Genomic DNA, 18,397 nt, shown 5'->3' with positions numbered 1-18,397 from the left:
CAATAAACTAAAGTGTCGTGGAAAAAATAAATTACATTTATTTCAGTAATTTAACTCAAATAGTGAAACTCGTGTATTATATAAATTCAGTACACACAGACTGAAGTATTTTAAGTCTTTGGTACTTTTAATTGTGATGATTTTGGCTCACATTTAACAAAAACCCACCAATTCACTATTTAAAAAAAATTAGAATATGGTTACATGTCAATCAGCTAATCAACTCAAAACACCTGCAAAGGTTTCCTGAGCTATCAAAATGGTCTCTCAATTTGGTTCACTAGGCTACACAATAATGGGGAAGACTGCTGCTGACAGTTGTACAGATTGTCCAGAAGACAATTATCGAGACCCTTAATGAGGAGCATGAACCACAAACATTGATCGCCAAATAAGCTGGCTGTTCACAGAGTGCTGTATCCAAGCATTTTAACAGAAAGTTGAGTGAAAGGAAAAAGATGCACAACCAACATAGAGAACTGCAGCCTTGAGAGCCTTGTCAAGCAAAATCAATACAAGAATTTGGGTGAACTTTACAAGGAATGGACTGAGGCTGGAGTCAAGACATCAAGAGACACCACACACAGACCTGTCAAGGAATTTGGCTACAGTTGTCGTATTCCTCTTGTTAAGCCACTCCTGAACCACAGACAATGTCAGAGGTGTCTTAGTTGGGCTAAGGAGAAGAAGAACTGGACTGTTGCCCAGTGGTCCAAAGTCCTCTTTTCAGATAGGAGAAAGTTTTGTATTTCATTTTACAAGTTACTGCACCCGTTTACCAAGGAATTTTTGGGGCACTTCATGCTTCCTTCTGCCGACCAGCTTTTTAAAGATGCTGATCCAGCAGGGTCTTATGAAGTATTCAAATTTTTTGAGATAGTGAATTGGTAGGCTTTTGTTAAATGTGAACCAAAATCATCACAATTAAAAGTACCAAAGACTTAAACTACTTCAGTCTGTGTGTACTGAATTCATATAATACATGAGTTTCACTATTAGAGTTAAATTACTGAAAAAATGATCTTTTCCATGACATTTTAGTTTATTGACATTCACCTGTATAAGCACCTGATCTGTCTCAACTTCTTATTATACCCTTAAACACAAACGATCTAGATGAAATGACTAACAGCATAGGCACTACCTTCAAAAGCACATTAGACACCATTGCCCCATCCGATTAAAAAAGGTTAGAGTCAACACCTGCACCAGGGTATAATAGTCACATTCACGCCCTCTTGAGAGCAACCGTAAGCTCGAGCGAATGTGGAGACAAACTAAATTAGAGGTTTTTAGAATTGCGTATAAGGACAGTAATTCCAGCTATAGACTGCTAGGGCTGAGCACCTGAGCAAACTCATAGAAAATAACCAAAACAATCCCAGGTTTTTATTTAGCATAGTGGCAAAATTAACAAAAAAACAAACAAACAGAGATCTGAAAACACTATTCCATCACAGTTCAGTAGTGAGGACTTTATGAGATTCTTCACTGATAAAATTGAAAGTATCAGGAACAAATTAGTTGATGTTCAACCCCTGACAGCATCTCATGACCCAGTCTCACCTAAAGCTCTACACTCACAACTACAGTGCTTTACAAGTACAGGACAGGAAGAGCTAGATAAACTTATTACTACAGCTAAATCAACAACATGTGTGTTAGATCCCATTCCGACTAAATTACTGAAAGAAGTGTTACAGAAAGCTGGTGAGCCTTTTCTTAATATTATTAACTCCTAGTTATCTTTAGGTCACGTCCCTAAATCCTCCAAGTTGGCTGATATTAGTACCCTCATTAAAAGCCTAATTTAGACCCTAATGAACTATCAAATTACAGATCTATTTCACACCTTTCATTTATGTCTAAAATAATAGAAAAGGTTGTGTCTGCTCAACTGTACTCCTTCTTACAGGAGAACAATATCTCTGAAGAGTTTTAGTAAGGTTTCAGGCCCTGTCATAGCACAGAAACTGCACTTGTTAAAGTTACAAATTACTTGTTCTTAGCTTCAGACCAAGACTGTATTTCTCTGTTAGTTCTACTTGACCTTAGTGCTGCATTCGACACTATAGATCACAACATTCTCCTACTGTAGATCGCTTACAAAATTACACATGTATTCAGGGACAGGCTTTAAGTTGGTTTAGATCCTACCTGTCTGATCGATACCATTTTGTTGAATTAAATGGTGAATCCTCCAGTTTATTGGCAGTTAATTATGTGATCCCTCAAGGATCAGTTCTAGGACCTCTGCTTTTCTCAATATACATACTTTCCTCAGGGAACATCATTAGGAGGCATTGGATTAGTTTCCACTGTTATGCTGATGATACCCAGTTATATACAGTATCTCATCAAAACCAGATGAAATAATTAAATTGTTAAATTAACTGAGTACATTAAAGAGATAAAAGATTGGATGACCTGTAATTTTCTTTTGTAATCCTCTGACTCTTATCGGTTCAAAAACCAGGACAACAGAAGCTCTCACGCTTCAACTTCCATTTAGAGGGATGTACTGTAACTACTAGCTCAACAGTGAAAGACCTGGGTGTTATATTAGACAGCAACTTCATTCATTCATTCATTTTCTACCGCTTTATCCGAACTATTCTCGGGTCAGGGGGAGCCTTAGACAGCAACTTGTCTTTTAAAAATCATATCGCCCATATTACAAACACAACCTTCTTCCACCTTAGAAATATTGCCAAGATAAGAAACAGCCTATCCTTATCTGATGCTGAGAAGCTAGTTCATGCATTCATGACCTCCAGACTGTACTATTGTAATGCATTACTACTGCAGGTGGTTGTCCTGCGTCTTCAGTCCTGCGTCCAAAATGCAGCTGCCAGAGTTTTCACCAGGACAAGAAAATATCACCATATAACCCCAATTTTATGATCTCTACACTATCTACCTGTTAAGTTTAGAATTGTTTACAAACTGCTGCTACTTATGTACAAGGCTCTTAATGGTTTAGCTCCCATGTATATAACTAGTCTTCTAACACGTTACAATCCTTCACGCTCTCTGAGATCACAAAACTCATTAGTTCTGGTAATTCCCAGAATATCAAAATCTACTAAAGGCAGTAGATCTTTTCTTATAATAACTCCAAAACTTTGGAATAGTCTTCCTGAAAGTGTTTGGGGCTCAGACACACTTTTCAAGTTAAAATGTAGATTAAAAACTTATCTCTTCAGTCAGCCATACACATAATACATGCCATAATCTTGTGCTCTAATACATCTGACCAAATGCACATTATCATCTCAATTGTTAAAAGTGCTATACGAATAAATTTGAATTTAATTAAATTATATTTTAAGTGAGTTAATCATTTATGGAAAATAAGATTAAAACTTTTACATGTCACTGAAACCTTTTATCTTACATATCCTACAGTCACAAAGCCTCACATTCTCTTTTTTTGTTATACATGATTGTGTCATTTCAAATTTTCTTTGACATTTATTTTAAAATGTAAACATTTACGACATGAAAAGCCAGTGCTGGATCACTATTGCTATCTGGGATAATCCTGAAGAACATTATTATTTAGTGACCCAGTGTTAATGTATGTATTGATAGAGACTGCAAAGTACTTTTGTATGTCGCTCTGGATAAATGCCATAAATGTAAATGTAAATGTATTATAATCTGACAAGCTACAATCTTACAGCATAAAGTATAAAGCAAACATAGAAATAACATTGGATTAAACAGAACAGCATCATTTACATTCTTTATAAGCATTATTTACCCTCGCAAAAAAATTGTGGAAATAAAACTCTTTGGTAACTTCAGATAGAGACCACTAGGGGGCGGAATAATGATACGTATCCCATGGTGCATTGCGCATGTTCGTTAAAAAAAGATAAATAACATTTTCTTAGGTCATTTTAGGTATTTGTCGTTCTGGTTTTTTGTAAATTTGTACTGCTATATTGTATTTAACGTGAGCTCAGTTAAAGTAGTGAGTTAGCTAGTGATAATCTGTTCACCATTATCTTGCAGTGTGTTGTGTTCGGTATCTACTGTGCTTCAGAGCCCCAGTTCAGTATCACTCTTGTTTCTCTTCATTTCGTATAAATCTTTCGCCTTTTACTAAAGATTTCCGTGGAGAGGAGCATTATGAGTATCAACTAATTTTTTGTGGCTCCACATTCATGTGGAGCTGATTGTACTTGTTAAAAACAGACTCAAGCAGTAATTAAAAGACGTTCTTAGTTTGTTTATGCGAGTTTATTGTATTGAGGTTTCTTTTAATGGTTATACATTTAACTCACGTTGGTGTAGAATAAGCTAAGAATCTGAATGGGAAGGAGTTTAATCTGTAAGTTTTACGGGTCTTGAAATACAATCTGAAGTGTAAAATTACGTACTATTGCACTATCATTAGGTTCAAGCTCATTTTACATGCCTGAGGAAATACTGCAGAACGCCTAATATTTGTATCTTAATTCCAAGAGGTATATTTAAAATAGGTCATAAAGAAGATCCCATGTGTATTTTAAGTGATTTAATCATTTATGCAAAAATATTTCATTTTTTTTTTTTGCATGTCACTGAAACCTTTAATCTTACATATCCATACCGTTACAAAGCCTTACATTCTCTCTTTATGTAATACATGATTAATTGCCCCCCCAGGTAATTTATCTCATGAACATTTAAATGCTCTCCCCATTACTCATTAACAATGTGCAAAAACTTTACATTTATTTGTTACCACCTCTCTCCTAATACATCCCTTCATCTCATTCTACTCTATTCTATTCCATTCTATCATCTATAGTACAACTGTACATAACATTTTTTTTTTATTTTCCATTTAATTTTGACGTTTTCTTCGATTTGTGTTACATATGTGCATTTTTATTTATTTATTTAATTCTCATCACCAAAGCACAACTGTACATACAATGTATATATTTTTCAATTTAATTTTCAAATGTTTTCTTCTATTTGTATTACATATGTGCATTTTTAGGGGGGCACGGTGGCTTAGTGGTTAGCACGTTCGCCTCACACCTCCAGGGTCGGGGTTCGATTCCCGCCTCCACCTTGTGTGTGTGGAGTTTGCATGTTCTCCCCGTGCCTCGGGGGTTTCCTCCGGGTACTCCGGTTTCCTCCCCCGGTCCAAAGACATGCATGGTAGGTTGATTGGCATCTCTGGAAAATTGTCCCTAGTGTGTGATTGCATGAGTGAATGAGTGTGTGTGTGCCCTGCGATGGGTTGGCACTCCGTCCAGGGTGTATCCTGCCTTGATGCCCGATGACGCCTGAGATAGGCACAGGCTCCCCGTGACCCGAGGTAGTTCGGATAAGCGGTAGAAGATGAATGAATGAATGAATGTGCATTTTTATTTATTATTCTTTTTTTTTATTCTCATCTTATTTTTAAACTGACTTTGAAATGTATTTTAAAATGTAAACATTTAGGACCGGATAATGGACATGGGCCAGTGCTGGATCATACTAAAGTCCTATGAAGGCCATGCATTATTATATTTTTTTTCTTTCTTGTTTTGTCATGATACGACTTTTTCTTATCTCGACATAACAAAAGTCGTTTTGTTGTGATAAAGACAATTTTCTCATGATCCCTGCATAAGAACGCGTTTTAGAGGAAGCAAAATGTCAAAAAAACATAATAATGCATGGCTTCCATAAGATCTTCCATAAGATCACTATTGCTATCTGGGGTAATTCTACACAACATTTCTTTGTTTTTCAAAACTGTGAAATATTGGGAGAACATTATTATTTAGTGACCCAGTGTTAATGTATGTATTGATAGAGACTGCAAAGTACTTTTGTATGTCGCTCTGGATAAATGTTATAAATTTAAATGTAAATGTATTATAATCTGACAAGCTACAATCTTACAGCATAAAGTATAAAGCAAACATAGAACTAACATTGGATTGAACAGAACAGCATCATTTACATTCTTTATAAGCATTATTTACCCTCGCAAAAAAATATACCTCTAAAATGTTTCATAGTGGAAATAAAACTCATTGGTAACTTCAGATAGAGACCACTAGGGGGCGGAATAATGATATATATCCCATGGTGCATTGCGCATGTTCGTTTAAAAAAATATATAAATAAATTTTTCTTAGGTTATTTTAGGTCATTTCTCGTTCTGCTTTTTTTGTAAATTTGTACTGCTTTTATGTATGTAATACAAACTCAGTTATAGTAGTGAGTTAGGTAGCGATAATCTGTTCACCATTATCTTGCAGTGTGTTGTGTTTGGTATCTACTGTGTTTCAGAGCCCCAGTTCAGTATCACTCTTGTTTCTCTTCATCTCGTATAAATCTTTCGCCTTTTACTAAAGATTTCCGTGGAGAGGAGCATTATGAGTATTAACTAATTTTTTGTGGCTCCACATTCATGTGGAGCTGATTATACTTGTTAAAAACAGAATCAAGTAGTAATTAAGTTACGTTCTTAATTTATTAATGCTAGTTTATTGTATTGAGGTTTCTTTTAATGGTTATACATTTAACTCACGTTGGTGTAGAATAAGCTAAGAATCTGAATGGGAAGGAGTTTAATCTGTAAACTTTACGGGTCTTGAAATACAATCTGAAGTGTAAAATTACGTACTATTGCACTATCATTAGGTTCAAGCTCATTTTACATGCCTGAGGAAATACTGCAGAACGCCTAATATTTGTATCTTAATTCCAAGAGGTATATTTAAAATAGGTCATAAAGAAGATCCCATGTGTATTTTAAGTGATTTAATCATTTAGCTGGCTTAAAAAGTCAAAAATAAAAAACACTTTTAATATCATTATACAGTTATGTCTACATCCTTTCATAGAGTTTATTAGACTGTTGACTAAATAGAAGATCTATAATTAATGACCATTTAAGAGTTTTTTTTTTAATTTAATATAAAACAAAGTGTAAATGGTGTGTGTTTGTTTTGTGTTATACATTTAACATTATGTTTTAGACTTCTGTTTTTGATGGTTCAAAAGTTATTTTTGCCCTTTATATTTTTTTTTAGAGCGATATATAGATATTATATTTATTATAGTGATCTGATCATTAGCAGGTATTTGGAGCAGATTGCCGTTAGAATGTGGGCAGTTTAATCATTATAAATATTACAAGACCAATTATAACAGCACTTTAATGGAAAACATATACACACTTGTAACTGATATTTACAATTTTTATTAGATTAATTATAAGATATTACTTAGATATTTATTTAGACTTTAGATATATATTTTTCTCGAATACTCACTGATTAAAAAAAATTAAAGAAAAAAATCAAAACCACAATCACTTTACTAGGAATCGTTTAATAATTCATGTAAACAAAAGACAATAGAATTTTTTTTTCCTCTGGTTCAATAATTATATTAAGGAACTCTAAATTAACTCGTACATCATTATGATTTATAGTAAAAAATAAAATACAATAAAATAAATATATAAAATAAATCAGCCTAGTAAGAAGACGTGGCAATGACGTCACGTAGTGTGGCAGAACCCGGATGTTCACGGCTAATAGCGCAGCTACACAAAAAAAAACAAAAGGGAAAGTAGCTGCTCTGTCTGGTAAAACTATTTTATATAGACTTATATGTCATATTACCATATGTAAAATTGGGTTTCTAATGCATTCGGAATGTTTATTCTGAGTAACAGCTGTTATAAATTCACTTAACCGACTGTCAGATGGCTAAAGTAAGCTAGCTGCTATGAGATTAGTCAGGAAGCTCAGGGGAAAGATTTTTGTTTTATTTCCGTATCTGTTACCGATTTGATATAAAAAAAGTTATTATACTACGTAGTTATACATTACTGCATTAATGTAGTAATAAAAGCTGACCCGAGAGAGTAGTTAGTTAGCTAGTGTTTATTATTAACTGTTGGTTAGCATACTGAACTCTGACCAGACAACTTTTCAGAATTGTATTATTACTGAATGTTGTAAAATTTTATCCATGGCTATGAAGGAGATGAAGATGTTTCTAATATATCTATGATGTCTATGACCGTGGTTAATATATTTGCATTTTAATAGAGGTATTTCAGTATGTAGTTAGTTTTCAGTATGTAGCTATATATAGTGATTTAATTGTGACTAGAATCCACCTGTTGACTGTTCTCTTCTCTCCTGTCCTCTCCTGTCCTGTCCTGTCCTGTCGTGTCGTCTCCTCTCCCGACATGTCCTGTCCTGACCTCTCCTGTCCTGTCCTGTCGTCTCCTCTCCCGACCTGTCCTGTCCTCTCCTGTCCTCTTATCTCTTGTCCTCTCCTCTCCTGTCCTGTCCTCTCTTGTCCTCTCCTCTCCTGTCCTGTCCTCTCTTCTCCTCTCCTCTCCTGTCCTCTCTTGTCCTCTCCTCTCCTCTCTTGTCCTCTCCTCCCTTGCCCTGTCCTCTTCTGTCCTGTCCTCTCCTGTCCTGTCCGCTCTGCTCCGCACCTCTCCTCTCCTCTCCTCTCCTCTCTTCAGGTGTCTGATGTATAGAAGCACTCATGAATACTCGCCGGCGCCACAATCCTAGGAGCATCCAGGACGGGGTTTACACTGGGCCTTCACAGACCCAGACCCAGCTGATCCAGTCACTGGAGACTCCTCTGTCTGTACCTCTTCCTTTTGCCCCTCCTGTAGACCCCATCAGCATGTCCTGCCGGGACCGCACCACTGAGTTTCAGTCTGTGTGCAAGTCACTGCAGGGGAGACAGGTGAGCAGGATTACTGTACGATCCACTGTGCCACACAATGAAAGAAAAGCTCAGCCCTGAAACACATTGGAAATATGTTTGTATTCAAATATTTGTGAAGGGCCCTAGTGATCCTGTTGTTGATTTATTGTTTGCATTATTTCTATAAAATAGTATATCACAAATGATAACAGTTGTGTGCCACGCTAATATCACACATTATTCTGGTCCTAAAAACAAAAGAGCAAGAGCTTTTCTTCCCAGGCACTAATTTTCAAATATGTTTAATGTCACATTAATAGAAAAAATCTAAAGTAGAAGTAGTGGAAATGGCAAAAGTATACAAGGCAGCTATTTAATAGTGCTGAGTTATGGCAGAGTATTAGCATTACAGTTCTGTTTGAGCAGAAAGGATAGATGACGAGGTGAAAGCTCCAGACTGATTAAATGACCAAAGTCCTGGGTACTGTAAAAAACCTGATTAAAGTGAAAATAGATCAATAACAGATGTTGAATCTAAAAAAGTCAGCACTTGTGCAAATGTTGTGGTGGTTGGAATATTTGGCACATTTAGGAAGTATAATTTCAAGGTTTGGGATTTCAGAGTTTAAAAAATTAAAGGTGATGTATGTACTGTAGTTTCTAAATGTATTTCTTGACAAATAATAATAATAAAAAAACTGTTGATCCAGGGAATCCTGCTGGTTTATTTGTTTTGAACGTCTTTATTTTGTCCTGCTTTGCCCTGGCTTTTTTTAATTCCAAGACATGAAATAAGTTATGGAGATGGACACTTGTTTTCATTTTCATTCACGTCATAGGAAACAGAGAGCTCTTCAAATTACAATCCTCTTCTTTAACTCATTAGAATGGAGCACAGGGCATTAAACCAGTCCACAACACTATCAAGCAGAGGAGTGACTTCATGCTCATGGCCAAGTGAGTAATAAAATGTTCTTCCTTTAACTCATACATTGTCTTCCTAATCACTAAGTTTACTAAAATTACTTATTTAGTTTATTTAAATTTTTTTTTGGTGTTTTATATTTCTTATGTCTTTTGTAGGAGAATTGGCAGGGACCTAAGCAACACCTTTGCAAAGTTGGAAAAGCTCACAATATGTAAGAATTTACAACAATTTAAGCCACATTATGCCTACATTTTAATATGTGTCCTTTGTTGAAGTTGGTGACCCTGTTCTTTTTATCACAGTGGCCAAAAGGAAATCCCTTTTTGATGATAAACCAGTGGAGATTGACGAGTTGACATATATTGTGAAACAGGTACAGATGTTTATGGTCTTGCATACACAGCTTCTTCTTTTTTAGTTCTACAATTCTGCATTAAACTGCATTTTTTTATATATATATTTGTTTCCCTCAGGATATTAACAGCCTAAACAAACAGATAGCACAACTCCAGGAGCTTGTCCGATCCAGAAATGGCCAAAACAGCAGACATCTTCAAACACATTCCAATACTATTGTTGTATCGCTGCAGGTTTGGATACTTCCCAAAATTCTACTGACCTGGATAAGCAAAAAACATATACGTATTACGTATATATATATATATATATATATATATATATATATATATATATATATATATATGTGTATTATATAAAAAAAGGAAAAATTCTATATATATATATATATATATATATATATATATATATATATATATATATATATATATTTATATATTTATATATATTTATATATATATATATATATAATTTTTCCTGCCAAATATATATTTTTTCTTTTTTTTTCTTCTTCTCATTTATTTATTTATTTTTATTTTTTTGCAAAGTCAGATGAATTTTAATGTATTTTATTTTGTCTCTTGCAGTCAAAATTGGCATCAATGTCAAGCGACTTCAAGTCAGTTCTGGAAGTGAGAACAGAGGTAAAGTAAATCATTCTACAAATGAATGCAAGTTGTTTGGTGAATATTTTATTAATATTCATAATGGATGAATTAATGTTGCAGAACTTGAAGCAACAGCGAAGCAGGCAAGAGCAGTTCTCTCAGTCGCCAGCCTCTACATCCTCCTTCCATAACTCCAGCTTTAGTAAGCTCCAGCTTTACAATTGACAATCTTGTAGCTAATGAATGGATGCAGGTGTGTTAGCATTAATTATTTATGACCCACAAAGAGTCTGTCCATACATTTTTACCTACATATACGATATGTTGTAGGCATGTGTGTGTTTTTTTAAGACTGACCATTTTTACAATTGTGTCTATTAACTCACTAGGAAGTGAGTTATTTATTTTCAGCTTTTTTGCCAGGCACCAAACATTTAAATACTCCTTCTAGACCGTTTAATATGTTCATTCCGGAGTTGTTCAGGAAAAGAATTTATAAATTTAGTTTAAATCACCATGTAAATACATGCAAATAGGAAGTGAGCTATAATGCACTGTGGCCCAAAATGTGGCCCATATTTCAGAGAGTTCAAAGAGTTTAAATTTTAAAGAGATAGCATAGTGTAATTTCCCTATATGTTGTAGGATGCGACTCATTTTTCATCAGCATTTAAATAACCCAGTATATTAATGCCCACATTATTTTTTAATTCACAGCTGACAATTCAGTGTTGATGCAGGATAATTCCAAAAAAGCAGATATCTCCATAGACATGGATCTCCGTTCCAGCCAGCAGATGCTACTCCTTAATGAGAAGGTAGTCCATAAAGCCATATTTTATTTATTATAAGTTTGCAACACCTAGTATTTGAGCATTTTAATATTATTTCATGCATGCATGTGTTGTCAGGACTCTTTTATTGAGGAACGAGCAAACACCATGCAGAACATAGAGACTACTATCGTAGAACTGGGATCTATATTCCAGCAGTTGGCCCACATGGTGAAGGAACAGGAAGAGACGGTTCACAGGTAAGAGAGAACACCTCATCAGGAACGGAGCAGAAACCGTGTTAAACCAGACAAACGCAAAAGTGCTAGCTGTTTTGTTTGCACATGTACATTTTAATCCTGTAGTTTATCTTTCCCGTCACAGGATTGACTCTAACGTAGAAGACACTCAGCTCAATGTGGACTTGGCTCATTCGGAAATCCTCAAGTACTTTCAGTCCGTCTCCAACAACCGCTGGTTGCTCATCAAAATCTTCCTCATTCTCATCATTTTCTTCTTCATCTTTGTTGTCTTCTTGGCCTGAACACTATGGATGACATGACAATTCAGGACTGATTGGCTACTAAGAAGCCTTTCTTGAAAGAATGGAACAAGTAGGAAGTTAACATGCAAAATAAAGCAAGCATCCTTTGACTTTGGTGTGACCAGATGCAATACTGTAGAGCATACTTAAATAACGTGACTTTACAGAATCCGCACCTCGTGGATCATGAGCAGTGTTATCTGATAGTATACTAAATAAACTTGGTAATACTGTCAGCAAGTTATTTTTTTGTGGCCAAAAGAATTTGGTTGTAACCATTGAGTAATTTCCTTAGCTTAGAAGACAGGGTAGCTACACCATTACTGTTGTAAATAGCTTCTTTATTTCATCCTTTTAATGATCATTAGGCTTTGGGAATAATATCAATAGCGTGTAAGCATGTTTGCACTATGAATCAGAGCCATGTTTATGTCAAGACAGGATGTAGATTTGGGCAAAACTCTTAAATAGGGCACTGTGCCAATTGTGCCTCATTTAAAACTAGCTTACTCAGGAGATCGAAAGTTGGCTATGTCACTTGGTGGAACAGAAGGCATTCACTCAGTTCCCTGTCAATTACAGCAACACAAGCCAGTCGTATGCTTCAGTGAGCTCATGTATGCAAAAGTGTACGAATACTTCACGTCACAGAGTTTTTATCCATCATGGAGGCGTGATGGTGAGAGTGCCGGCTATTTCGCAAGACCATATCAGGGAGAGAATGGAGGGAAATAAATAATACATTTATTTGGTCAAAATGCATTTGGTCAAAATTGGAAGATTTACTAACAATTTACCCAATTTTTTTATAATATTTCCTCCAGGAATATTTTAGAAAGAAATTACTGCATTTTCTTGTATGTTTTATCACAGTTGAATGTTTTATTTCAGATCAAAAAATGCAGTTATACGGATTAAAATTTAAAGACGAAAGTATACACTAACTCGCTGTTTGTGCCGACGTTCATCCACTTCCTAAAACATACAGCAGTACTGTGAAACAGGGAATAAACATCCATTAGGAAAATGACATGACCTAAACAGATTATTATTTTATTTCTTGTTCGATATGTTTTTCCCTATTTGTCCACTATTTTTTACACTTCATACCGCTTTTTTAAAGAGTGGTACCAACTTCTCATGGCTTCTTTATTCATTCCGGTCTGTAATTTTTTGACAAAGCTACAATTCCATAAATTTTGTTCTAAAATTCGATCACATTGTCTATTTTACATTCTAACAGTAATTTTGATGTAACATCGATCAGTATCTTGAATTATTTATGAGAAAATAAACGTACTCTTCGTAATTGTGTTTTATGTGACCGTGTGTGTGGACACTAATTTACTAAAACACGCTTGAAACTTTTTACAACATTTCTACAGGTAATCTATAGCAAGTGTTCATGCACACATTGATTTAAGCTTTTGGAGGGTTTTTTTTGGTCATTTTTTTAAATTCACATTGTTTATAATGCACTCTGAATCTTGATAGAAATAATTTTGTGGTTGCAGCAGATATGGAGTGAGGCATTTCCAACCCATTTCTTTTGAAAAATAAAGGTGAAGGTAAGTCAGCATCTGATCTGTTTTGCAGGCACTGATTAAAAAAAAATCTGGCTGTTTATCAACGATAAACGTTAATATTTTGCGTTACTATTTTACTTTACTATTGATACTTTACGTTAATATTTTGAAAAGGTAACAGGTGCTAGCAATGACAGAATTATATCATTTAATAAAGTGTATAATTAATACTTGTAAAGCATATCTATAAGTGACAGTCATTTTTATATGGAAAAAATATTCAAATAAAGGTAATTGGTAACTTTCTCACTACAATCATGCTATAAGTATTCTTGCTATTGCTGGATATAGTATGTACTATATATACTATAGATATAATCTTTTTCGTGGCTGATGGCTGAGAACTGGCCATGGTAAAATAAAGAAAATATGAGACAAATTTAATAATAAAAACAACCAAAAGAAAAACAAAGATGAAGGAGCAAAGAGCTGCAAACGAAAGCTTTATTTTATGTTTTCTAAGGTTTTACAGACTATATGCTGGACAGCCATTAATACAAAAGTTTACAAAATATAGAGAAATATAAAGTAACAAACCACTGACAAACTGCATCATATTAATTAAGGGCTATTGTTTTTTCCCCTAATTTCTCTGCTATTGCTACCTATATGGTTGTAAATTTGTTTGACCTGAGCTTAATTTTCAACAGCAAATACTTTATATATATATATATATATTCAATTCTTAATGAACTCCCTCAAATTCCAATGTAATTTCTCAGGTTTGTGTACTCTCTTCTGTGGAACTAAAATCAGGCATGCTCCTGACTTTCCGGCGCAGTGGGACCACCGTTCCGTTTTCTTCATCCTTGTCCCAGGCTTCATCCTCCTTACACAGCGTTTCTATGTTCTTCCCTGCTGATCCTCTGCTCCAGTGTTTTTTGAGGAACTGGTGTGAGGACAGGCCAATAGAGAATGCGCTCTTACTACGATGTTGGCTCCAGAAAATTGCTCGAGCCCGCAGAGATCTTTCCCTGAATGTTAAGTCTTCATGCTGCTCATCCAGACAGTCGCACAGCACCAGGCGGAAGAGTTGCGGCACCTCTGTCACCTCTGGTTCCAACTCTCTCACCAGTTTCCTTACTCTGTGCAGAACATAAGAACAGGAAGGTTCTTTTCTATCTACCACTTTGGACTTTCTTTTACACTGCACAATGTACCTGAGACAGCTATACTTGTGTGTTTTCCATTGATTACTGGTCCAGTTGCATAGATTCCAATTGTATGATGTCATTGTAACCAAAATATTACTTCACTTTATTTTTTATCTCAACCAGGCTCAATTTCAAGACTTGAATGCAATAATCACTTTTATTATTTAACTAACTGTTTAAAATGAAACCGTACCTTTTCCATATGAACGATTGCTTTCAGTGTAAGTCGACTTGTTTTATTCCCAGCTGTTAGTGAGAGACTAGGATTTTTTCTCAGATTTTCTCTCCCCAATTAGGTCTTTCCAATTCCTACCTATCAGCAAGTTCTCTCCTACCAACTGGGGAGGGCGAAAACTAAGACATGCTCCTTTACAGGGTTTCAGATGTTCTGCTCATACAGCGTCACAGAGGAAAGTGCTATCTAGCCTATTCTACATCCATGAGCTCAAAGACACCCACAGCTGGCCAATACCAATGTGTCCAAAGACAAAATAATGTTTATCCAAAAATTACATTCATTTCAAACTTAAAAATTCCATTGAAAGAACCATCCATTTAGTATAAAATTAATTTAGGGTTTATATATCAGGTCTTTCTGCCTTATCTTGAATCTCTAACATAAACAGTAAGGGCTACTATCACACCTCCTTCTACCAACAAACTTGATGCCAATGGGAGGCTCACCTGAGAATGATAGGGCCACACTGAGAGGGAGGGATCTTTAAACAAAGTTCCTGAAGCTCTAGAAGCTCTCCAGGCATGATCTCATATGACGGCTTCTGCGGGGTCGCTGCCAGCCAGCTGTAGTCCACACAGGAGTTGCGTCTGCGAATCTCGGCTGCCCTCACCTGACAGAAATGCTCGGTGTGCTTCAGCAAAGAGCCTAGCTCTTGCATGAGTGTATGGGTCACCATCTCCGCAGGCGAGCGCTGATTAAGACGCTGGGGTTCCAGACTAAATGTTGCTGACCATGGAAACATCTAAATAAAGGACAGGAGGACATAATATCCAGCATTTGCCTGATGCGATATTAAATACAGAGTAGATAGTTAGATAGATAGTTATTAAATACAGATAGTTATGGATACCTATCTTCTTATAGTAAAGAAACACTGCCCTTTAGTTCTGAATAGAAAAAATAAAGAGTCTGTGTAATATTCTTTGTTTATTTTTTTATAAGTGAAAAAGTCCCCACATGTACATTGTCATGTTTAGTCTAGCTCTGTCACTGATACATTGTCAGCTTAAACTAACAGTATACTAACAATCAGTGAAAACGGTGACAAGTGGTCTTAAATACACTTCATACATGACCAGAACTTACCTTTAAACCCTGCATGATATGCAGTAGATTCTAGAATTGCCTTTTGTCTTTAAATGAGCCGAACATATTTACAAGATCCTGGCACAGGTCTGTCCTGAATGGCTTAAAGCACCCTTGCTGTCAACACAAGCTAATAGGCTGAGGATAAATGCTAATCCGTTATTACTACTGTGTACTTTTAGCCTGTAGTTTAATGCTTCAGTATCTTAGGCAGATAAAAAACTTAAAATAAAAAAATAAAACCAAGATGTTGCCTTGTTGTAACATATTTTTGTAAGTTATTTCCTGTATTTGCAAAATATATAAATATATTTTTCTACGATACTCTCAACATATAGTGGGGATTGTATAGAATGAAATTGGATTAGTTTTGTCTGCGAGGTCCAGCAGGAGGACTGAATATATACAATGGCTTGCATAAGCATTCACCTTTCTTGAACTTTTCCTTTTACAGTGTTACAGCCTGGAATTGAATCGGACTTCATTGACATTATATGTAATGAATCTATACATAATGTAGACCTTGATAATGAAATAAATATGTAAAGGTTTTGACTGCATAAGTATTACATCCCTATTTTGGGTGGAAACCCTTAATTATTAAAATTCAGAAACACAGGGTCACAGGAACCCTAAAGCCTATCCAAGGGGACCTGGGGCCCATGGTGGGGGTACACCCTAGGCAGGGTTCCAACTCATTACAGGGCAAAATCCCACTCACTCACACACCTTTTCACACACTTTGGACAATTTAGAGATCATTTAGAGATGTCAAGAATGTATATATTTTAACCAGGGATGGAAACCCCCAAAAGCATAGGGAGAACATGCAAAGGAATCAAAGTCCCAGGTCTGGATGTGGCAAAAAGAATGGGGAAAAATGATCATGATGAAGCTGTGCAAAGTTATAAAGACAGATTTAGCCTAGCTCGAATTTCAGCTAAATATTTATGCAACCAACAAGTTTCTGATTTTTTTTCTGACTTCCTTCCAATATAAAAATAAAAAAGTTTGCACCTTTAAATGGTTAAAAAAATAATTTACATTTAACATAATTTTTACATTTAACATAATCTTTTCTAACATTTAACATAATAATTAAAGTCAACACTAAATATGCGAATACGTATACAACATAGTGTACTAATGGAAGCAGTAGTGTTCAATTTTGCACCAGTATACCAAAGCAAGTAACAACATAATGGTTTAACTTATAAAAAAAAAAACTGTAATACAAAACTGTTTGCACTTCATAAATGATGAGGAACATTTAAGACATTAAACCTTTCTGTCATGTGAAGAAAAGTAGATTTAAATACAAACTTCAGTGCTGATCAGAATCATAATCATGAACTTCTCACTGTTCTTTCCTCCTGAACAGCCATCCTCCCTGTTTTTATGTTAAAAGCCTGCCAGGGTTAGATTAGATTATTAGATTAATGTGTAATGTAAGAGTTCTTCACGGTATTGATCAAGTGCAAGAGAGTGCTGTTTCTTTGGAGGTGTCTGCCGGGCTACTTCCCATCAGGATTGAAGGAAAAAAGCTTACACATGTCTGTATCTATCTATCTGTCAGTCACTCATCACACATTTCTTTATGTATAGAGAATATTTTGAATTTTCAACACTTGCTATTAAATATCACAATTGGTGATATGATATGAGAGTGTATAGTCCAACATGCTTTGAGCTAACGGAAATTTCTAGAATTTTCCACCACAGTTTAGCTTAGAAATTTGTTAAAGTGGGCGGAAATTGTTTTAGAATAGTTTTTTCTGAGTTACGTCGTCCTTCGTGAAACTATCTAGAATTGCATACGTCTGCAAACGGATCAATTTGCGGCCTCTGAAATTCATGCATCATCAGAAAAATAGCACGAAGTGGGATTAATTGGAGATGCTTGTAAAGTGGGGGATAAACACAGGCATTAGTGTTTAATCAATTCCAAAGTTTTGTCTTTGAACCCAGGCGTTCCTCACATTCTCTCTCCAGACCGTCGGTCAGGAAGTCATTGTCAGAACGTAGCATTTTCTTGTTATTTTGTTTTAACTTGCACACATAGTGTGCAAACAAAAAATACTAAGACAAATTGAAGAAACAGAAAACTGCCACCTACGTCACCATTAAAGGGAATGAGTAAGTTTTTTGTCATGTTGTAGATTTAAAAAATAGGAAATTTTATGCTATAGCAGTCTGAGTTAATCTCAGTTAACTTTAATCTGAGTTAATTTTATGCTGTAGCAGTAATTAAACAATTGTCTATGATGTTGTTAAATAGGCTGAAGCTAGAATTATTAATATTTTTTTGTCTTTTTGCAAGAAATTAATGCTTACATTTAAATTTAAGAGGAAAGACTAGTTTAAGTCTAAAATTAGTTCCAGCTGTATAGAAATAGGCTTAATAATGTTATATTTGAATAAGTATATTTTTTACTTCT

The 18,397-nt window shown here is 35.2% G+C and overlaps 2 protein-coding genes and 2 non-coding genes across 4 annotated transcripts; 3 read left to right on the top strand and 1 right to left on the bottom strand.

The window, feature by feature from the left end:
* Positions 1-4,066: 4,066 nt before the first annotated feature.
* Positions 4,067-4,181, top strand: LOC132860545 (U5 spliceosomal RNA). The gene has a single exon (XR_009649856.1). It is a non-coding gene; the product is annotated as a U5 spliceosomal RNA (small nuclear RNA).
* Positions 4,182-6,303: 2,122 nt separating this feature from the next.
* LOC132860521 (U5 spliceosomal RNA) lies at positions 6,304-6,418 on the top strand. Its single transcript, XR_009649836.1, has one exon. It is a non-coding gene; the product is annotated as a U5 spliceosomal RNA (small nuclear RNA).
* Positions 6,419-7,506: 1,088 nt separating this feature from the next.
* On the top strand, positions 7,507-13,204 carry stx5al (syntaxin 5A, like). Its single transcript, XM_060891095.1, has 11 exons — positions 7,507-7,594; positions 8,492-8,724; positions 9,572-9,642; positions 9,769-9,824; positions 9,916-9,986; positions 10,087-10,203; positions 10,558-10,614; positions 10,699-10,780; positions 11,296-11,396; positions 11,490-11,611; positions 11,736-13,204. The coding sequence occupies exons 2-11, from the start codon at positions 8,515-8,517 to the stop codon at positions 11,893-11,895; spliced, it is 1,047 nt and encodes a 348-aa protein (XP_060747078.1). The 5' UTR covers positions 7,507-7,594; positions 8,492-8,514; the 3' UTR covers positions 11,896-13,204.
* A 995-nt stretch (positions 13,205-14,199) lies between these two features.
* Positions 14,200-16,041, bottom strand: LOC132860413 (protein RD3). The gene is made up of 3 exons (XM_060891600.1): positions 15,960-16,041; positions 15,320-15,615; positions 14,200-14,566 (listed from the first exon to the last, which is right to left on the bottom strand). Exons 1-3 carry the CDS (start codon positions 15,972-15,974, stop codon positions 14,200-14,202), a joined length of 678 nt encoding a protein of 225 aa, XP_060747583.1. The 5' UTR covers positions 15,975-16,041.
* Between the last annotated feature and the right edge of the window lie 2,356 nt (positions 16,042-18,397).

This window comes from Tachysurus vachellii, chromosome 17 (genome assembly GCF_030014155.1).
Source record: "Tachysurus vachellii isolate PV-2020 chromosome 17, HZAU_Pvac_v1, whole genome shotgun sequence".
NCBI classification, from domain to species: Eukaryota; Metazoa; Chordata; class Actinopteri; order Siluriformes; family Bagridae; genus Tachysurus; species Tachysurus vachellii.
This window is presented reverse-complemented; position numbering and strand designations above follow the sequence as displayed.